Source organism: Phoca vitulina, unplaced genomic scaffold (genome assembly GCF_004348235.1).
Source record: "Phoca vitulina isolate PV1807 unplaced genomic scaffold, GSC_HSeal_1.0 scaffold15, whole genome shotgun sequence".
Taxonomy (NCBI): Eukaryota; Metazoa; Chordata; class Mammalia; order Carnivora; family Phocidae; genus Phoca; species Phoca vitulina.
Window position 1 is genome coordinate 19917317 of NW_022589718.1, and position 23724 is coordinate 19941040.

The 23724-nt window shown below is 37.9% G+C and overlaps 1 protein-coding gene across 1 annotated transcript in view; it reads left to right on the top strand.

Annotated features, from left to right (window-relative positions):
• ZDHHC2 (zinc finger DHHC-type palmitoyltransferase 2) overlaps positions 1–23724 on the top strand; it is a 79512-nt gene that overhangs the window by 50349 nt on the left and 5439 nt on the right. The window contains exons 7-11 of the mRNA XM_032413522.1: positions 2386–2506; positions 4914–5046; positions 11497–11623; positions 11913–12005; positions 15642–15754. Of these exons, the coding sequence (XP_032269413.1) occupies positions 2386–2506; positions 4914–5046; positions 11497–11623; positions 11913–12005; positions 15642–15754 (587 nt within the window). The remainder of the gene's footprint in view (positions 1–2385; positions 2507–4913; positions 5047–11496; positions 11624–11912; positions 12006–15641; positions 15755–23724) is intronic.

The following is a 23724-nucleotide window of genomic DNA, read 5'->3' on the forward strand; positions in this document are numbered from 1 at the left end:
CAATTGCCCTGAAACAGGGCCAATTGCTATTTGCACTAAATTTTTTTTTTTTAAAGATTTTTTTTTTTAAGATTTCATCTATTTATTTGAGAGAGAGCGTGAGCAAGAAAGAGCATGAGGGGAGGAGGGGTGGAGGGAAAGGGAGAAGCAGGCTCCCCGCCAAGCAGGGAGCCCTATGTGGGGCTCCATCCCAAGACCCTGGGACCATGACCCAAGTCGAAGGCAGACACCCAACCCACTGAGCCACCCAGGCGCCCCTATTTGCACTGAATTTTAAACAGCATATAAGGGATATTTACCTTGAGCATGTTTTGTTTCTCCATATAAAATCATTCAGACTCAGAATACATCTCTTCCTTTTCAAATTGAGTCTACAAAGCAGTAGGGAGTTAAAACATTTCACTGTCTGTTATGAAGAGACATTTTATTACTATATTTCCTCAAGTGTAAAGTACATATCAAATGCTAAGGTACTTGGTTTTTATTTACTGACTTTCTCTTCTGTTTCCTAAGTGACAGATAAGTTACGTTACACCATGCTCCTAAATAGAAGCTAAAGTAAAGTAGGTGTTATGAAATCTGTAATCAAAATCATTTTACTTTTTATAAAAATGCTATGTATCATTTAATATAAAAGCTGCCTTCTTACATTCTCATAGGAAGAGAAACAATCTTTCTTATCCCTTCTTATTTTCCCCCAGTCCACAAAAGAGTCATTGTCTTCACCCTCATCCTCCAAAGTGTTATGGCTCCCCAGCTTCTGTCTATGCATTCTCTCCTCTGGAAACCAACACAAGGAAGCAAGGGGAATATCCTGTATCCTTTGGAGACAGAATGCAATTAGACTAGGCTTGTTTGGAACTCTGCAGTATGATTTCTTGCCATTATTTCATTCAGATGTCAAAGAAGGCAACCTCAGTAATCGGTTTGCACTCACACTAGAACCGTCACGTTTTCATATCATGTGCACCTAGAATTTTTGCCTTCTTTATGAGCTTATTTGCCATATAAAATACCCTTATGTTCCAAAGTTACTAAATCTAGTCCTGGTCCCTTTACCTTATGTTTCTTGAGGTAGATGATATAAGCACTTTTCTGTTTCTTTCCCCCCAAATTTTCAGTTTATTCATAAGCCAGATAATATTTACCTTTTTAGTTTTTTTAATTAAATTTTTTTTATTGTAGGCACACTTACGTGGCACCTAATCTCTTCACAAATTTTTAAGTGCACGGTAGAGTATTGTTAACCATGGGCACAGCGTCGTATAGCGGACTTCTGGAGCTTATTTATCTTGCATAGTTGAGTAAACATTTTCATGTGTACATTATTTCACTTTAAAAATATAAAAAGAAAAATGTCTCAGTTTATTAGCAAAGTCAATAGAGTCTGAGACTACCTGGCCCACATTAGAGTAGGACAAAGACATTTGAGGAGAGAAAACAGTATGTGTACATTCCATGCAGTAGGTTTATTATACCGGTTAACACAACTACCTCAACCAGTGAAGATACCCGCCATTTCCACTTAGGTGTTGTGTCACGTGCACAACAAGATCAGCCTGAAATTCCTTTGTCTTTGTCAAAAGGAAGATAAAAACATGTTGATGGAAAAGTGTGACCATAAAGTCTGAGTTGTATTTGTATTTATGCTTTTTGATATAGTAGTTTGAATTCATACTCCTCCTCTCCAAAATATAGTAACTTTAGAGTGAGAACTGAGAATTACAAATCCTGTTTAGAATCAAAGGATATAGAGCCAGCTCTCTGGAATGTTTGTTTTGCAGATAAGGAAAATGAAATTCCTATAGACTATTTCACTTGGTCAAGGCCACATGATTATTGAGTGTCAGATGCATCTTATGACCCTGGCTGTCTGGCTCTCAATCCTATTTCTTTTCTTAAACCTCCCCAGGATGATCAGTGGTATGCTGATGGCATGCATGTAGTTTGTGAAGATATTTCATCTAATTTGGGAAAATCTGAAAGACTTTAAATTACCTAATCATAGTTAGAAATATCCAAAGGTAACGAAGAACTTAGTAAATTCCTCTTATCTGCCTTACTTCATTAGGTTTCTCACCAGCTCTGTGTTTTTAGGCATGTGCTTATTTGCATAATTGGACATGAAATATAGTTATATGGTTCATGGTTGATTAAAGCAATATCACATATCAAATTTAAAAATCTAAACACAAATTCCTTTTTTAGCGAAATGGATTTTTTTTAATGTTTGTAAGTGTAAAGAAATTTTATGAGGCTTGCTTAAAGAAATGCCAGTAAATTTCAAATGATAGGAAACCAAATACTGTGTTAAAGATGAGCATATGCAGACATAGGTTGAAAGCATACAGCTCACTGAAAATGTTGTTTTTGTTTTGTTAACAGGGTGAACAATTGTGTTGGATTTTCAAATTATAAGTTTTTCCTCCTTTTCTTGGCTTATTCTCTGCTGTATTGCCTTTTTATTGCTGCTACGGATTTACAGTATTTTATCAAATTTTGGACAGTAAGTCAATACCTTGGTGATTTTTTTCTGGCATACAAAAATATATAATAGATTTTCAGTAATTGAGTTATTTCAGATGCTGATTTTATAGACTAGAGCTCATTTATATATAGTCAGTCCTCACTGTTCACAGATTCTGTGTTTGTGAATTCTCTTACTTGCTGAAATTTATTTGTAATCCCCAAATCAGTACTCACAGGGCTTTTGTGGTCCTTTGCAGACATGCACAACGTGGGAAAAATTTGACCCGCCCCGTGGGCACATTCCCAGCTGAGCTCCACAACATACCGCCTTCTTGTTTGTTCTTAGTCTCTTATACTGTAAACAAGTATGCTTTTCAGTCTGTTTAGGGTCACATTTTTTGCATTTTTTGTACTTTTTGTTGGTGATTTTGCCATTTAAAATGGTCTTCGTACATAGCGCTGAAGTGCTGACTGGTGTTTCTGAGCAAAAGAAGACTATAGCATACTTTATGCAGAAAATGCATGTGTCAGGTAAGCTTCCTGCAGGCATGAGTCACGCTGCTGTTGGCTCTAAGTAATGAATCAATAATGTATATTAAATGTCAGTACGGTGTTTTTAAGCAGAAATGCACATAAAACAAGGTTGTGCATTGATCCTTTGACAAGAATATTGTGACCAGAGGCTCATAGGAACCTAACCCTGTATTTTCCCTGGGGCAGTGGTTCCATATTTACAAATTCAGCGTTCATGACACCTTTACAGCACATGACCACTGTGAATAATGAGAACTGACTATATTCGAAGTTTTATTTTCAGCATTTAAAAATTGAAGTGTTTTCTTTATGAGTAGAAAGACTGTTTTTTAAAACTATTATGTCTATAATATCCTGAGTTTTTATTAGGTATTGCTTGATTAGGCTTTAAGTAATTCATTTGTTTTCTGTGCTCTATATTTTAAATGTAAGCAAAACAAAATTAAAATCAAGTATTATAAATATCCAAAGATACTCCTTGGGGCCCCCAAACAATGGTAAAAAACAAAAAACAAAAACAAAAAAACAAAAAAACAGTTATCCCACGCCAGGATTGCTTTATTGTTTTCATTAAATTATCCTTTATTATGATAAGAACTTCCTAATTTCCTAGATAATTTAGGTCAGATTTGAACCACATTGAATACTAAAGATTTATTGAATGCCTTTTTTTTTTTTTTTAAAGATTTTATTTATTTATTTGAGAGAGAGAGAATGAGAGAGAGAGCACATTAGAGGGGGGAGGGTCAGAGGGAGGAGCAGACTCCCCGCAGAGCAGGGAGCCCGACGCGGGACTCGATCCCGGGACTCCAGGATCATGACCTGAGCCGAAGGCAGTCGCTTAACCAACTGAGCCACCCAGGCGCCCTTGAATGCCTTTATATGCCGGTTACATTGCCAAGCACGAGGAATATACAGGTGTATGGACATGCTGCTAGCATCCGAGAATACTTCAGTGTCCAGCATGAAGAATGATCCCTAATGAATGTCTGAAAGAATATTACCTCCCTGCTTCTCATTCCTGTGGATGGTTTTAGTTCCAAACCATAAATATATATGTAAAGGAGGGACCAGTTTTCACTGTGAGGACTCTGCTGTCAGAAGCTGTGAGTGAGAGCTGGTGACCTGTGTCAATAAGGATATTGAAATAGTATGACCGTCTGTCAGAAGGGGCACCTGCTAACAGCTCTGGTGCTTTACTAAGTATCCGTAGCCCAAGCCTGCCATTCTAGAGTGGGTTTAGGTCTCCTTGGACAATACATACAATAAGAGACAAACTGGTTTTGCTTTGAGACGGCCTGTTTTGTTACCTGGATATTGTAAGGTTTGTTTTACGCCAGTGTTATGCACTAGTGTTGATCTTTTCTGTGATGCTATTATTTAAAATAGCTTGAAGCATTATTGTGGATGTGTTGTTGTATGTGTTCTTGTAGTTGACGCTGTTGTTTGTAGTAATGTAAAACATCAATAAGTATAGTAATTAACTGTGCCAATTAACCTTCATTTTCAGGCATTATAATAAAACTATTTAAATATTTGTAAAACTGTAGTGTGTTAAAACATTTTCAGGAAGTAAATAAAAAACTATATTTTATAGTTCCTTTTATCTTGCTTCCTAGTGTTATAGTTTACACATATACTACCATAATTTTTCTTTGATTCAGTTATGAAAAACAAAGTGAATATCCCAAATTTTAATATCTTTTTATATCTATATTCATTAATAGTAAACATTTTTTAAGCTTATGACATATATTTTTCCTCAAAGTTTTAACATAAAGCCATGTATCTCTCTCCATATCTAAATTAAAAAAAAAAAAAGTAGAGCAAAAAAAAAAAATCTTACTTACAAAAGTAGGGGAATACTGATCCCTTTGACAAAACATCTTATTTTCTTCCTTTCTTTATAGAATGGCCTACCCGATACTCAAGCCAAGTTCCATATTATGTTTTTATTCTTTGCTGCAGCTATGTTTTCTGTCAGCTTGTCCTCTCTGTTTGGCTATCATTGTTGGCTAGTCAGCAAAAATAAATCTACATTAGGTGAGTATTCCATTATTGTAGTTAACAGAACTTTAAAGACATAAATAGATACTCATCAAAGTTGCCATATGATTAAATGCCAATCCATCCTGATGTGGTAAAAATCATTTTTATTCTCACACTGTTTTGTGGGATGGCGACTTAGACACCTACAAATGCACTTGTTCTGTATATTTATTGACTGTCCATTGTGTGTAAAGCATTGTGTATATATGGTGGTGAGCAAGGACAAAATAGTCTAGTGAGGGGCACCAAAAATCAATAACCAAACATAAAAATAATTGCAAAATACGAAGTGCTATCTAGGAAACAAACAGGATGCTAAGGTGTGGATCCAGCTGGGGACTGTGGAAGGGAACCTACTTAGAACGGTCAGGAAAGAGCTCACCAAAACAAGTATTTAACCTAAGAAGTCAGTCATGGTAAGAACCACAACATTTCAGGTAGAGGAAACAGTATGTTCAAAAGCCCTACAGAGGGGGCATGCAGCTAAAACAGTGCTCAATGGGAAATGTATACCCAGCTATAAATGATTCCATTAAAACAGAAATATGTCAAATCAATTACTTTATATCTTAAGGAAGTACAAAAAGAACAGCAAAGTAAATCTGAAGCCAGCAAATGGTAGAAAATAACAAAGATTAGAAAGGAGATAACAGAAATAGAGAATTTAAAAAAATAAAAGTTCATGGGGCGCCTGGGTGGCACAGTCGGTTAAGCATCAGACTCTTGGTTTCGGCTCAGGTCATGATCTTAGGGTCCTGGGATCAAGGCCCGTGTTGGGCTCCATGCTCAGTGGGGAGTCTGCTTGGGACTCTCTCTGCCTCTCCCTCTGCCCCTTCTCCTGCACTCTGTCTTTCTCTAAAAAATATATGAATAAATCTTTAAAAATAAATAAATTTAAAAAACTAAAAATAGAAGTTCAATGAAATCAATAATTGGTTCTTCAAAAATATCAACAAATTTTACAAGTCATTAGCTAGAAAGAAAAAATAAAGAAGACATTGCCAATGAAACTCAGTAATGAGAGGGGGATATTACTACTGAATTTACAGAAATAAAAAGGATTATGAGTGAATACCCTGAACAACAAAAAATTAGGTAGCCTAGATGAAATGGACAGACTTTGAGAAACACGCAAACTACTCTGCCCCTCTCCCTGCTCTCTCTCTCTCTCTTTCTTACATAAATACATAAATCTTAAAAAACAACAACAACAAACCTGAACAGACCTGTAACAAGGAAGGGGATTGAATCAGTAATCAAAAACCTCCCAACGAAGAAAAGCCCAGGACCAAATGGCTTCCCTGGTGAATTCCACCAAAAAAAATTAACGTAAATTTTTCTCAAACTCTGTCAGAAATTAGAAGAGAGGATAACACTTTGTAACTCATTCTATGAGGCCAGCATTGCTCTAATACCAAGACCAAACAAAGATGTCCAAGATAACTGTAGACCAATATTCCTTATGAATATAGATACAGAAATCCTCAATATAATACTGGCAAACCAAATCTAGCAGTTTATAAAAAGGATTATATACTGTGACCAAATAGGATTTATCCCAGGAATGCAAGCATGTTTCAATATACAAAAATCAATCAACCACATTAATAGAATACACCACATTAATAGAGTGAAGAAAAAAAAAAGTGATCAATTTAACTGATGCAGAGAAAGTATTTGACAAAATTCAACACCCTTTTAAGATACCTTAACAAACTAGGGACACAAGGGAATTTCCTCAACACAAGGGGCTTCCTCAAGCTTTAAATGATAAAGTGCATTTATGAGAAATCTATAGCTAGTATCATACTCAATGGTGAAAAACAAAAATCCTACCCCTAAGACCAGGAACAAAACAAGGACTGCCACTTTTACTAGCGCTATTTAACACTGTACTAGAAAATCTAGCCTGGAAAATTAGTCAAGAAAAATAAATAAAGCCATCCATATTGGAAAGAAAGAAGTAAAACTCTCTCTCTTTGCAGATAACATGATCTTCTATATAAATAACCTTAAAGATACAATAATAAAAACAGAACTAATGAACAAAATCAGCAAAGTTGCATAAGATCAATATGAAAGAAATCAGTTGTATTTCCATACACTAGCAAGGAACCATCCAAAAGGAAATTAAAGAAACAATTCCATTTACAAAAGCATCCAACATAGTAAAATGCTTAGGAATAAATTTAACTGAGGAGGTACAGTAGGACACTGAAAACTACAAAGCTTGGCTGAACAAAATTAAAGACCTAGGTAAATGGTAAGACTTCCCATGCTCATATATTGGAAGACTTAATATTGTTAAGATGGCGATATGACCCAAAGTGATGTACAGAGTCAGGATGATCCTGATTACGATTTCAGTGGCTTTTCTTGCAGAAATGGCAAAGCTGATCCTCAAATTCATGTGACGTTGCAAGGCGCCCCGAATAGCCAAAATGGTATCCACCAAAAAATAAAATAAAGTTCTTTCTGATTTTAAAACTTACTACAAAATGACAGTGATCAAAACAGTGTGGTGTTGGCACAAGGATAACAATATAGACCAATGGAATAGAATGAGAGAATGAGCAATCCAGAAATAAGCCATACACCTTTGGCCAATTGATTTTCCACAAGAGTACCAAGACCATTCAATGGAGAAGATAATAGTGTCTTAAATGGTGCTAAAACTATAAAACTCTTAGAAGGAAACATAAGGATAAACCGTCAGGACCTTAATATGGCAATGAATTCTTAGATATAATACCAAAAGCATGAGTAACAAAGAAGAAAATAGATACATTGGACTCCACCAAAATTTTAAAAATGTGTGCATCAAAGGACATTGTCAAAATAGTAAAAAGACAACCTGAAGAGTGAGAATAATATTTACAAATAATTTATCTGATAAGGACCCAGTGTTCAGAATATAAAAAGAAATCATACAACTCAACAAGAAAAAGACAAACAGCCCAATTCAAAAAATTGGCAAAGAATTTGAATAGGAATTTATTTATTTATTTTAAAGATTTATTTATTTTATTTATTTGAGAGAGGGAGAGAGAATGTCAAGCAGACTCCCCACTGAGTGTGGAGCCTGACCTGGGGCTCGATCTCAGGACCCTGAGATCACGACCTGAGCCAAAACCAAGAGTCGGACGCTGAAGAGTCGGACTGAGCCACCCAGATGCCCCTGAATAGACATTTAAATAGACATTTCTCCAGTGAAAATATACAGTTGGCCAAAAAGCACATAAAAACATGCTCAACATCATTAATCATTAGGGCAGAGTAATCAAAACCATAGGTACTGCTTCGCACCCAAATCAACAAAATGTAAAGCAAGCATAGCTGAGGATGTGGAGAAATCGGAACCTTCACACTTGGCTGCTAGGAATGTAAAATGGTGAATCCACTGTAAGCAACAGTGGCTGTCTCCTAAAAAGTTAAATATGAAATTATCATATGACCCAGCAATTGCACTCCTTGATATTTACCCCAAATAACTGAAAGCAGCTACTCCAACAGATAGTTATATGTCAGTGTTCATAGCAGCACTCTTCACAATAGCCCAAAGATGGAAACAATCCAAATGTCCATGAAAGATGAATGGATAGAAAAAAATGTGATATTTTCTAGACAATGGAATATTACTCAGCCATAAGAAGAAATGAGATACTGATGCACACTACAACATGCATGAACCTTAAAAAATTGCTAAGTAAGTAAGAAGCTGATCTCAGAAGGTTAATATTATATAGTTTCATTTATGTGAAATATCCAGATTAGGTAAGTCCATAGAAAAAGAATGCATATTGGTGGTTTTCAGAGGATGAGAAGAAGCGGGAATAGGGAGAGACTGCTTAATGGATATGGAGTTTCTTCTGGGGTGATGAAAATATTTTGGAACTTGGTAATTAATTGCACAGAATTGTGAATGTACTAAATGCCATTGATTTGTTTACTTTAAAATAGTTAATTTTGTATTCTGTGAATTTCAGTCCAGTTTAAAAAAAAGAAAAGTCCTATAGGAGAAGAGCTGGAAATATTTGTAACACTATCTACATGGCGAGAGCATAGAAAGCTAAAGAACAGAAAATATACTATGAGGTTTGAGAAGTAAGTAGGGACTAAGCTAAGTAGTATCTTCTAGACTAAGATTAGGAGTTTGGGAATGCAACCAGGACTTATAAATCCTTATGGTCTCAAAGGACACTTCAAGCTAAGAGACACCATGATTATAGTCGTGAAGATTAATTATAGTATATAGTCAGTGAATGTTAATTTTTAACATTCAGGTGAAATCTTACTACAGCAAATATCGTTCAGGTGAACATATTGACATAGTAATTTCTTTTTTTTTAAATTTTTTATTGTTATGTTAATCACCATACATTACATCATTAGTTTTAGATGTAGTGTTCCATGATTCATTGTTTGTGCATAACACCCAGTGCTCCATGCAGAACGTGCCCTCTTTAATACCCATCACCAGGCTAACCCATTCTCCCACCCCCCTCCCCTCTAGAACCCTCAGTTTGTTTTTCAGAGTCCATCGTCTCTCATGGTTCGTCTCCCCCTCCGATTTACCCCCCTTCATTCTTCCTCTCCTGCTGTCTTCTTCTTTTTTTTTTTTCTTAACATATATTGCATTATTTGTTTCAGAGGTACAGATCTGAGATTCAACAGTCTTGCACAATTCACAGCACTTACCAGAGCACATACCCTTCCCAGTGTCTATCACCCAGTCACCCCATCCCTCCCACCCCACCCCCCACTCCAGCAACCCTCAGTTTGTTTCCTGAGATTAAGAATTCCTCATATCAGTGAGGTCATATGATACATGTCTTTCTCTGTTTGACTTATTTCGCTCAGCATAATACCCTCCAGTTCCATCCACGTCGTTGCAAATGGCAAGATCTCATTCCTTTTGATGGCTGCATAATATCCCATTGTATATCTACACCACATCTTCTTTATCCATTCATCTGTCGATGGACATCTTGGCTCTTTCCACAGTTTGGCTATTGTGGACATTGCTGCTATAAACATCGGGGTGCACGTAGCCTTTCGGATCCCTACATTTGTATCTTTGGGGTAAATACCCCGTAGTGCAATTGCTGGGTCGTATGGTAGCTCTATTTTCAACTTTTTGCGGAACCTCCATACTGTTTTCCAGAGTGGCTGCACCAGCTTGCATTCCCACCAACAGTGTAGGAGGGTTCCCCTTTCTCTGCATCCCCGCCAACATCTGTCGTTTCCTGACTTGTTAATTTTAGCCATTCTGACTGGTGTGAGGTGGTATCTCATTGAGGTTTTGATTTGGATTTCCCTGATGCTGAGCAATGTTGAGCACTTTTTCATGTGTCTGTTGGCCATTTGGATTGACATAGTAATTTCTAAACAAAGCATCTTATTTCAAATTATATGTTGGATAATGAAATTATAATTCATCAGAACAAAATGAATTATTTCTAGAAGTGTTTAATTTCTAGGAACTTCTAGATTTAACTTGTAACACTGAAAGGACTTCCTTTGGACGATACGGTCCTACAATTATAAAAATGTTTTATTAAAAGCTATATAACCCAGGGTGACAAATGCTAAGGATCTTGCAAATTGTCACATTTTTCATAGTACTATGACTCTGTTAGAATTTTCTTTTTTAAATGATGGACAAAAAAAATCATTATACTTCTACGTTTGTTCATGTTCCCCAAATAAAAGTTTAGATTTTGTCTCTCAGCATTATTTAAGAAGCATTTGTAGCATAATGGAAGGGACATTGATCACCTTGTTCACATTCCACTCTGTCATTTATTTGCTGTGTGATCTTGGACATGTCCCACAGCCTCTCTGAACCTCGACTTCCATATGCAGAGTAGGTATAACCAGACACAGTGTTTGCTTCTGCACTGGATCCTGCTTCAGATAAGCCAGCTTTAAAGTAAATTTTTGGCCAGCTGGAAAAAAATGTATGATTGGAGGAGATAAGATTTAAATGAAATTGGAAAATGGAATTTATTGACTGAAAAAGGGAATTTGTAGGATGTATGTAAAGTACAGTCTCATTGGTTAAAAAAACAACTGTGTAGGTTTGTGTATATCTATATCCATCCGTTCATCTATCCATCCACACATCTAACTAAAAAAAGGTCCAGAAGACGTAAAGTTTTAATTTATTTGCTTATTTGTGTTTTCTAATTTTTTTTGCAATGCACTGTGCTGCTGTAATAGTTAAATGATTCTTTAAAAACTAAAATAAATGTAATCATATCTTATGATTATTTTAAAACAGAATAGACCGTCTGTGTTGCAGAGCTATTTATAAGTACATAAGTACTCACAAGAGGCTAGCCATCGATTTTTAGAGTTCCCTTATTTGGTCCAATAATTTCTAACTATGGGGGTTCCTAGGTATGTTCTGTACTCACCTGGTTGCTCTACCATCTTTTGTAGAGGCATTTAGAAGTCCTGTATTCCGACACGGAACAGATAAGAATGGATTCAGCTTGGGTTTCAGTAAAAACATGCGACAAGTTTTTGGTGATGAAAAGAAGTACTGGTTGCTACCCATTTTTTCAAGGTACTTTGTGGTGAAAATATTGAGGTTTTAAATCAATGAAAGCAATCCGACAGAAGAACTATAACCCTGCATGGGAATCCCTGTTCTTTAAAGAATTATTTTATGATTCACTGCTACATGGATGCAAAAGTCAGTTAACGCATCATCTCCTTACACATGCCATATGGAAGCCAATGTCTGGCTTGTGGATACAAGATAACTGTGTTCTGCTCGCAGACATCACATTGTGGCAGTTTCAACGCTGTTGCCTTGTTTACTGCTCAATTGTAAGTTTTAATTTTCATTATAGTCTAGGTGATGGCTGCTCCTTTCCAACTTGCCTTGTTAATCAGGATCCTGAACAAGCATCTACTCCTGCAGGATTGAATTCGACGTCGAAAAAGTAATTCCATATTTTTTTTCTGTTTTACTTTCAAATAATATGTCTTATCCTCCTATGTCCTTTGGCTATATATTTCTTTGAAAAAAGTTTAAGAACATAAGATAATTTACTATAATGGTTCCCACTTGGGGAATGAGGGAGAGAGGAGAGTACGGTTGGGGAAGGGGACGTAGTGAGCTTCAAGTATAACTGATTTTTAAAAGGTAGTGCTTAAAAGAAGAGAATTAAAGTCCAAATTAGCTCCCTTAGTGATCAGGTGAGCAGACGGTAAACTTGCCCTCTGACCCTCCAGGTCCTTTCTGTCTGTGGTAATTGTAACATTATAACGAGAACAGGAGAACGTCCCTGGATTAAGCTTTTGGAGATCAAATGGAATCCCCAACACCTGCTTGATAGTGCACCATGTTCTTAATGCTTGTTAAAAACCTGTAAACATTATCTGAGCCATTTTGGTGGAAAGAGAAGGGAAGGAGTCTTGGGAATTTAGTATCTGGAGACTTTTGCCCTTGCTTGAAGTCTGTTCTGGTTCCAGTCTTCCAAGAATTTGAGGAAGATCTCGAAATTTGGTTTCAACTTTGGTACTAACTGGCAAAAGGCAAAACTACTTAAAATTTTTACACGCTACGTATGAATTTGTAAGTTTGAAACACTAATTTTTATATGTTTAAGATAGATTTATTTGAATATGGCCATACCTCTAATTTTTAAATGAAAGCTGATAGCAAGAGCATAACCATAATATCCTTCTTAATTTTAGAAATGTTCTCAGTTGCTGGAATGTCACGCACATAACAGCTGAATCTACACTCCTCCCATCTCATGTGGATTTCTTATTGATCCACAATACTTCCTCTGGTGGAGCCTGTCATGACCCCAGAATTCTTCTTGAGTCAGTGACCCTGGTCGCCATTCCAAAACATTTTAAATCGTCACGAGATGAAGCCTATTTGCCACCCCATCCCTAGAGTGACCTTTGTACAGACTCAACAAGTTAATAAGGAGGCCATTCTGATGTGATTTATAGGGACATTCAAAGGCACCAGAGTCTCACTGGGGCATGCTCTCTGAGTTTTGTCTTGACCATTCAAGGGTTAAGGGTTTTTCTTATATCTTTATGCAGAAAAATCTCATTTGAATAGATTATTTGGAATGTTTTCAGGTTTTTATGAAGTTTACTAGTAGTTCTCAATAATGTTTTTTGCCTTTTGAGTGGTTTTCATAGTTCAAGGAGATTTGGGTTTCTGAGATAGTATCTCTCCTTCTACTAAGTGCACCATAGGCTTTGGGAGAAATCCTAGTTCTGGCACTATTGCCCAGTTAGGTGATCTCATAACCACTATGGGCTTCTCTTCCCTTTCCTTTAAATTTTGGGATTGAATTTTGACAGCTAAAGTATCTTTTACATAATTCTATCATTTCCCCTGATCAGCCCATATAAAATTGGTATGGCAAGTGATGATGTCTCCTCTGTACTCCAGAGTTTTATGTCTGGCTGTCTACTCCACATTCCCACTTAAATATCTAAAAGTCATCTCCCACTGAACAGGTGCAAAGCAGAACTCTTGATTGCCAGACATTGACAGCCTCACCTTCAGCTCAAATCTGATTCTCCCCCATTCTTCCGTATGTCATATTAGTGACCCTCAGTCTCTCAGGTGCTCCGGCCAGGAACTGTGGAGTCATCCTAGATTCCTTTTTCAGTTACCTTGCATTTACTCCATTTGCAAATCCTTTCACATGCCCCTTCAAAATATGCCAATAATCCCAGTACTTTCTTACCACCTTCAGACTGCTTTCTGGTCCGAGCCATCATTTCTCACATAGATTATTTCCATGCCTTCCTTCCTGATCTTTCTGATTCCATGTTTGCCCTACTTCAGTCTGTTCTCCATTAAGAATCAGATTGTGTCACTCTCATGCTCAGAACCCTCCGTTGGCTTCCTATCTTAATCAGCATAAAAGTGAATGCGTGTCCTTACCTTGTCGGGTCTAATCTGGCCTCAGTATCTCTCTGATGTCATCCCGTGCCACTTTTCCCATCACTCACCATCCTCAGACACACAGATCTTGCTGGTCCTCAAATATACCAAGCTTGTCCCTTATTTAGTGCCTTTGTACTTGCCAATTCCTTTCCTAACCATTTTTCCTCCAGGTATGTTTGGAAGCTCTTTGACCTTCTCTTACTCACTTCTAGCTCAGGTGTAACTTCACGATAGAGGCCATCTTTGAAAACCCTTTGTAAAATAGCTCCTCAACTTCCCCATACCTCTCTTTTTCTATTGTCATGGCTCTTACTGTCACCTTACTGAGTTATTATATATTTGCTATTTACTATTATTCCTCCTCAATTACAATGACATTTCCATGTGATCAAAGACTATATTCATGGATGTAATCGGTACTTAATGAATACTGTTGAATGAATGGCTCCTTCTTTGCCATTTGTTAGAGTCTTATTAGTAGTAACCAATATGCAAGGAGTCCCTAAACCAGGACCTAGTTAGTATGCTGTACCTGGTATATGGTCCCTCTCTTGAAGAAAAATTAGAGTAAAAGAGGGTTTTTTTTTTAATATAAATAGGAGACATGCTTTTTATTTTTTTAAGATTTACCTCCAAAATTTCAATAAGGGGATGTTAAAGTTGCACAAAATTGAAATATTTTCAAATTTTAGATATGAGGTAATTATTAAGGAACAAAAGCATATCCTTTCAAAAATATAGTATAGTCAACTCACATATGTGAAATTATTCTTGGAAGAATTTTAAGTATTTTTTTTCTTTTGAACATTATTGTGATTACTATTTCAGGGTGTTCTAAAACTGCACTTACAGTTTCTATGCCAATATTTTTTTCTATCTAAGTGAAATGCTATTTTAATTTATATTTTTATGCCATTCAATATGTCGATATGTAGCATGTCTACTTAAATTTTAAAACTTACATTCTTCTTTTAAGACTCTTTATTCCCCAAATTAAATGTCACATTTGTAAGACCTGATGATGTCAGATGTTTTCAATATTTCTGCAAGATAGTGCTCAAATTTGTTGTTTCAGTTTCATAGAGGAAGATAGAGAATTCTTTGTTCAAGACTAGTTAGGCCACTTTAGAAACACTAGGCCAGTTTTTCTCAAACTTGTCTTCCTACCATTACTTTCATATATTTTTTTCCATATCCACATACCACTTACAAAAAATATTTTTTATTTTATATATTTAGTTAAATTGGCATTGAAGTTTATTTTTAAATCAAACATTATGTCACTCTCATAAATGAAAACTAGTATAATTTGCCATAAATAGAATATAACTTAAAAAAATAAAATTGATAATAAAATACTATTAAATTCTAACTAGACTCCCTCACCTGCTAAAGCCAGAGGCGGAAGCCTATTCTCTGTATTAAAAACGGAGACTTGCCAAAGTTACAGATTGTCATCTTACTGTATTCAGAAGAATGAAAAGAGAATGGAAGGAAGAACGGTTTTCTCGTTGCGAGTCAGTGTGATACGTGCCTTATTCCCTATGCCCCAAATTCTCTTGGGAAGTGGTTTGAATTCTGCACTTTGAGAAACACTCCACTCAATACTATCAAGAACTAACATATGATTATGATGATGATTATGATTGTTCAGTCCTGAAAACCATCAGTTTCCTGCAAAGCCACTGCGAGAGTCCCAGAGCCACCTTCTCACTGATTCTCAGTCTTGGACAGAAAGCAGCACAAACCCGGGGAAAGGCAAAGCTGGTAAGGGTGTGCTTCACTTGGCTGTTTTTAATAGATTTTATGTATAAAAGGTGAAAGGAGTGCAAAAATGCCAGAATATTACCTACAGAATCTTTCTTGCTTTGGAGTTGAACTCCCATTGTAAATTTAGAATTATCTTCAGGAACTTCTGTTTGTAAAGTACTTTGATTAAGGTCTGTTAGCTGCAGAAGATCATTTTGTGAAAGATCTGCATTGCTTTTATTCTAGCTTAAGAAACCAATAATTTCAAATACTGCCTATTTAATAAAATGATACAAATATACTCAAATTATACATATTTAATGGAAAATGTAATCAATTCAGACAAAAGATTGAAAAATATCTAGTAAAACGGATCTTAAATTATATGGTTCTTTTACTCAAAGATTTCCATCCAGTTTCAAAACGTCAAAGTAAAGTTACTGTGTAATTACCATAACTTTAGCTGTTATTTCTTCAGATCCCACTCACATTTCCCTTGTTACCATTGTTGATTTTAATCTTTGACTACTTCAGTCAATATAGCTTATTGGCAAAGAAAAGGCAAGGCTTTGAAGTCAGACCTGATTTTAAATCCCAATTTGGACACCTAATCAGTGTGTGATATTTGTAGTAACCTAACCTCTTTTAGATGTAGCTTTCTTTCTTTTCTTTTTTTTTAAGATTTTATTTATTTATTTGAGAGAGAGAGAGCATGAGTGGGGTTAGGGGCAGAGAGAGAGGGAGAAGCAGGCTCCTCACTGAGCAAGGAGCCCGATGTGGGGCTCAATCCCAAGACCCTGAGATCATGACCTGAGCCAAAGGCAGACGCTTAACTGAATGTGCCACCCAGGTGCCCCTAGACGTAGCTTTCTTTCTTTAAAATGCTACTTATTTCTCAGGGTTGGTGAGGATTAACCAAAATGTGTGATCATACCTGCAGGTGTATGTATATATGTGTGGTGTCCCTATAAATAAGTATAAAACCATACATCCATGATTAAGGCACTATTAGCCAGAAAAATCTCTCCTTTATTTCTAGTCTTTTCTTCAAACTCTCTCCTAGTGCTGCCTGACTTTGACTCCCTGCACTTTATTTATTTTTTTAAGACTTTATTTATTTATTTGAGACAGAGAGCATGAGAGAGAGAGAACTCGAGCAGGGGGAAGGGCAGAGGGAGAGGGAGAAGCAGGAGATGTGGGGCTTGATGTGGGGCTTGATCCTTGGACCCCGGGATCAGGACCTGAGCCGAAGGCAGACACTCAACTGACTGAGCCACCCAGTGCCCCGGCTCCGTGCACTTTAAAGTGTTTGTTGTTTCATTTGAAATCTCTTTGGGATTTAGTGATAGTGAAAAATAGTCCTAAGTAAAAATTCTAAAGTCATTAATTAATCTACAGTCATATTCTCCTAAAATATAGGCTTTCTTTAAAGAATCTTGTTCTTAAGGAAAATAAATGCCCTCCAAAGATGCCCATTGTGTGGGTATCCATAATTTGGTCTCTCTCTTAACCTTCATGCCTGCCATTCCATCTTCCAATCTATGGGAAGAACTAGACATTGCCTAAACGAAAATTGATGCCACCTATTAGCCCTTTGAATCCATCAGTTTCCTTAGAGGCAAAGAAGTGATGTATAGTTGGGGGTCAATTTTCTGGGGGTAGAAAGACAAAGAGCTCCCTTTCTTTCTGAAGGGATTCATGTTGCCTCATATAGTTCTGTATTAACATAGAAGCGATTTCTTAGTTTCTGTGTGCTGTTAATCATTTGGCATGTTAAGTTAATTTTCTGTTACTTGCATGGATGAATTGGGAACTTATTTAAAGTTTAAAGGGTGCTGGTGTAGGGGGAAAGATGGCGGAGGAGTAGGGGACCCTATTTCAACTGGTCCCCAGAATTGAGCTGGGTATCTACCAGACCACTCTGAGCACCCACGAAACCAGCCTGAGATGTAAGAAGATCTGGATCTCTACAAACAGAATATCGCAGGCGGTTGGTTTTGAGGTAGGAAGCGGGGAGCCCTGATTCCGCGGGCAGGTATCAGAGGATAAACGGCGGCGGCAGGGTGTCTGGCCGTGGGGATCCTACACCACTGGTGAGTGACAGCCTCGCGCGCTGCTGACCGGGCACAGACTCGCAGACCGGTAGCGGCGGGGAAAGGACTTTAGGGCAGCCCCCCGGGTGGAAACGCTGAGCGCCGGGGTCGCGTGCGCGTGAACTGGGAGCGGCTGGCGGTTTTAGAAGCACAAAGGGCAGAGACGTGCCCCAACCTGGAGGCAGGACCGGGAGCACCACGGAGGGGCGCACAACCCAGGACGCTGCAGTTTATAGCAGCAGGGACAGAAACGGAGACAGTGTGGCCTGGAGAGCTCACTGAAGAACAGACTGCGATCTCTCTGCTCTGAGGCAGAGGGTTGGAAACAGTCTCTTCTGCTCTGACTCGCGGAAGAGACGCGGAAAGCCACCAGGGAAAGGCGCCAGAGAACAAAAGCCCCAAAGACTGATTCCCACTGAGCCCATCCCCCACCACAGGGGGGCAGGGCAACTCTGCCCAAAGAGGGTTGCCTGAGTAACAGTGCGACAGGCCCCTCCCGCAGAAGACAGGCTAGGAAAACAAGAGGCCAGCAACCCTAAGGTCCCAAGAAAACAGGAGCATCTTGCTTGGGTTCTGGTCAATAATTTGGACTCTATACTTTCCCTCAAACACCCATCAACAGAATGACTAGGAGGAGGAGCCCCCAAAATAGAAAAGACTCAGAGATTATGACTTATGCTGCAGATTTACAAATGGATGCAGACATAACCAAGATGTCAAGAGATGGAATTCAGGCTAGCAATTGTGAAGACAATGGCTAGAATGGAGAAATCAATTAATGGCAATATAGAGTCTCTAAGGGCAGAAATAAAAGGTGAATTGGCAGAACTTAAAAATGCTATCAATGAGATCCAATCCAATTTAGATAATCTAACAGCTAGGGTAACTGAGGCAGAAGAGAGAATAAGCGACCTGGAAGACAATATAATAGATAAAAAAGGAAAAGAGGAGGCCAGGGAAAAACAACTCAGAATCCATGAAAATAGAATCAGAGAAATAAGTGACACCATGAAGCATTCCAATGTCAGAATAATTGGAATCCCAGAGGGAGTGGAGAGAGAGAGAGGACTAGAAGATGTATTTGAGCAAATCGTAGCTGAGAACTTCCCTAATCTGGAAAATGAAACAAACATTCGCGTCCTAGAGGCAGAGAGGACCCCTCCCAAGATCAAGGAAAACAGGCCAACACCCCGGCATGTAATAGTAAAACTCGCAAATCTTAGAACCAAGGAAACCGTCTTAAGGGCAGTTAGGGGGAAGAGATTCCTTACGTACAGGGGGAGGAACATCAGAATAACATCAGACCTATCCACAGAGACCTGGCAAGCCAGAAAGGCCTGGCAAGACATATTCAGGGTACTAAATGAGAAGAACATGCAGCCAAGAATACTTTATCTGGCAAGGCTTTCATTTAGAATGGATGGAGAGATGCAGAGCTTCCACGACTGGCAGAAACTGAAAGAATATGTGACCACTAAGCCGGCCCTGCAAGAAATATTAAGGGGGGTTCTATAAAAGGAGAAAGACCCCAAGAGTGATATACAACAGAAATTTACAGGGACAATCTATAAAAACAACGTCTTCACAGGCAACATGATGACAATTAATTCGTATTTTTCAATAATCACTCTCAACGTGAATGGCCTAAACGCTCCCATAAAATGGCACACGGTTGCAGATTGGATAAAAAGACAGGACCCATCCATATGCTTCTACAAGAGACTCATTTTGAACCTAAAGATACATCCAGACTGAAAGTGAAGGGATGGAGATCCATCTTCCATGCCAGCGGATCTCAAAAGAAAGCTGGGGTAGCAATTCTTATATCAGACAAATTAGATTTTAAACTGAAGTCTGTAATAAGAGACACAGAAGGACACTCTATCATTCTTAAAGGGTCTATCCAACAAGAAGATCTAACAACTGTAAATATCTATGCCCCCAACATGGGAGCAGCCATCTACATAAGCCAACTGTTAACCAAAATAAAGAGTCATATTGATAACAATACGTTAATTGTAGGAGACCTCAATACTCCACTCTCAGCAATGGACAGATCATCTAAGCAGAAAATCAACAAGGAAACAAGAGCTTTGAATGATACATTGGACCAGATGGACCTCATAGATATTGACAGAACATTCCACCCTAAAACAACAGAATACTCATTCTTCTCGAGTGCACATGGAACTTTCTCCAGAATAGACCATATACTGGGTCACAAATCAGGTCTCAACCGATACTAAAAGATTGAGATTATTCCCTGCATATTCTCAGACCACAATGCTCTAAAACTGGAACTCAATCACAAGAAAAAATTTGGCAGAAATTCAAACACTTGGAAGCTAAAGACCACTCTGCTCAAGAATGTTTGGGTCAACCAGGAAATCAAAGAAGAACTTAAACAATTCATAGAAATCAATGAGAATGAAAACACATCGGTCCAAAACCTATGGGATACTGCAAAGGCAGTCCTAAGGGGGAAATACATAGCCATCCAAGCCTCACTCAAAAAAATAGAAAAATCCCGAATTCACCAACTAACTCTACACCTTAAAGAACTAGAGAAAAAGCAACAAACGATGCCTAAGCCACGCATTAGAAGAGAAATAATTAAAATTAGAGCAGAAATCAATGAATTAGAAACCAGAAACACAGTAGATCGGATCAACGAAACTAGAAGTTGGTTCTTTGAAAGAATTAATAAGATTGATAAACCACTGGCCAGACTTATCCAAAAGAAAAGAGAAAGCACCCAAATTAATAAAATTATGAATGAAAGGGGAGAGATCACGACTAACACCAAGGAAATAGAAACAATTATTAGAAATTATTATCAACAACTATATGCCAATAAACTGAGCAATCTGGATGAAATGGAGGCCTTCCTGGAAACCTATAAGCTGCCAAGACTGAAACAGGAAGAAATTGACAACCTGAATAGGCCAATAACCAGTAACGATTTTGAAGCAGTGATCAAAAACCTCCCAAAAAACAAGAGTCCAGGGCCTGATGGATTCCCTGGGGAATTCCACCAAACATTCAAAGAAGAAATAATACCTATTCTACTGAAGCTGTTTCAAAAATTAGAAACAGAAGGAAAACTTCCAAACTCATTCTATGAGGCCAGCATTACCTTAATCCCCAAACCAGGCAAAGACCCCATCAAAAAGGAGAATTTCAGATGGATATCCCTAATGAATATGGATTCCAAAATCCTCAACAAAATCCTAGGTAATAGGATCCAACAATACATTAAAAGGATCATCCACCACGACCAAGTGGGATTTATCCCCGGGATGCAAGGGTGGTTCAACATTCGCAAATCAATCAATGTGATAGAACACATTAATAAGAGGGAGAAGAACCATATGATCCTCTCAACTGATGCAGAAAAAGCATTTGACAAAATACAACATCCTTTCCTGATTAAAATTCTTCAGAGTATAGGGATAGAGGGAACATTCCTCAAGTTCATAAAATCCATCTATGAAAAACCCACAGTGAATATCACCCTCAATGGGGAAAAGCTGAGAGCCTTTCCCTTAAGATCAGGAACACGTCAAGGGTGCCCACTCTCACCACTGTTGTTCAACATAGTACTAGAAGTCCTAGCAACAACAACCAGACAACAAAAAGAAATAAAAGGTATTCAAATTGGCAAGAAGTCATACTCTCTCTTTTTGCAGACGACATGATTACTTTATGTGGAAAACTCAAAAGACTCCACCTCCAAATTACTAGAACTCCTCCAGCAATCCAGTAATGTGGCAGGATACAAAATCAATGCACAGAAATCAGTTGCTTTCTTATACACTAACAATGCAACTGTAGAAAGAGAAATTAGAGAAATGATTCCATTTACAACAGCACCAAAAACCATAAGATACCTCAGAATAAACCTAACCAAAGAGGTAAAGGATCTATACTCTAGGAACTACAAAACACTCATGCAAGAAATTGAAGAAGACACAAAAAGATGGAAAAATATTCCATGCTCATGGATTGGAAGAATAAACATTGTTAAATGTCTATGCTACCCAGAGCAATCTATTCTTCAATGCCATCCTGATCAAAATTCCAATGACATTTTTCAAAGTGCTGGAACAAACAATCCTAAAATTTGTATGGAATCAGAAAAGACCCCGAATCACCAAGGAAATGTTGAAAAAGAAAAACAAAGCTGGGGGCATCACGTTGCCTGATTTCAAGCTATATTACAAAGCTGTGATCACCAAGACAGCATGGTACTGGCACAAAAACAGACATACAGACCAATGGAACAGAATAGAGAACCCAGGTATGGACCCTCAACTCTATGGTCAAATAATCTTTGACAAAGCAGGAAAAAACATGCAATGGAAAAAAGTCTCTCCAATAAATGGTGCTGGGAAAATTGGACAGCCACATGCAGAAGAATGAAACTCGACCATTCTCTAACACCATTCACAAAGATAAACTCAAAGTGGATGAAAGACCTCAATGTGAGACAGGAATCCATCAAAATCCTAGAGGAGAACATAGGCAGTAACCTCTTTGACATCGCCCGTAGCAACTTCTTTCAAGATACATCTCCAAAAGCTAATGAAACAAAAGCAAAAATGAACTTTTGGGGCTTCATCAAGATAAAAAGCTTCTGCACAGCAAAGGAAACAGTCAACAAAACAAAGAGGCAACCCACAGAATGGGAGAAGATATTTGCAAATGACACTACAGATAAAGGGCTGGTATCCAAGATCTATAAAGAACTTCTCAAACTCAACACCCAAAAAACAAATAATCAAGTCAAAAAGTGGGCAGAAGATATGAAAAGACACTTCTCTGAAGAAGGCATACAAATGGCTAACAGACACATGAAAAAATGTTCATCATCATTAGCCATCAGGGAAATCCAAATCAAAACCACATTGAGATACCACCTTACACCAGTTAGAATGGCAAAAATGGACAGGGCAAGAAACAACAAATGTTGGAGAGGTTGTGGAGAAAGGGGAACCCTCTTACACTGTTGGTGGGAATGCAAGTTGGTACACCCACTTTGGAAAACAGTGTGGAGGTTCCTCAAAAAATTAAAAATAGAGCTACCCTATGACCCAGCAATTGCACTACTGGGTATTTACCCCAAAGACACAGATGTAGTGAAAAGAAGGGCCATATGCACCCCAATGTTCATAGCAGCAATGTTCACAATAGCCAAACTGTGGAAAGAGCCGAGATGCCCTTCAACAGATGAATGGATAAAGAAGATGTGGTCCATATATACAATGGAATATTACTCAGCCATCAGAAAGGATGAATACCCAACTTTTACATCAACATGGACAGCACTGGAGAAGATTATGCTAAGTGAAATAAGTCAAGCAGAGAAAGTCAATTCTCATATGGTTTCACTTATTTGTGGAACATAAGGAATAGCATGGAGGACATTAGGAGAAGGAAGGGAAAAATGAAGGGGGGGGAATCGGAGGGAGAGATGAACCATGAGAGACTATGGACTCTGAGAAACAAACAGGGTTTTAGAGGGGAGGGGGGATTGGTTAGCCCGGTGATGGGTATTAAGGAGGGCACGTTCTGCATGGAGCACTGGGTGTTATACGAAAACAATGGATCGTGGATCACTACATCAAAAACCAATGATGTATTGTATGGTGACTAACATAACATAATAAAATTTAAAAAAAAATAAAATTTAAAGGGTGCTATAAAAGAAGGAAGACAAACGTGAGAAGGACGAGGTGAGAAAGAGCTCAAAGATTAGTTTCACCAGAATGAGGGAGGGAAGTATAGAATTAGAAAGAGCACTCTAAGATGATGTGAGAATTGCCAGCTCCAGTGTTATCTTTCATGTTTTTGTTCACCCCTCCCACTTCCTAAGGTGTATGTCTCTTTTTATGT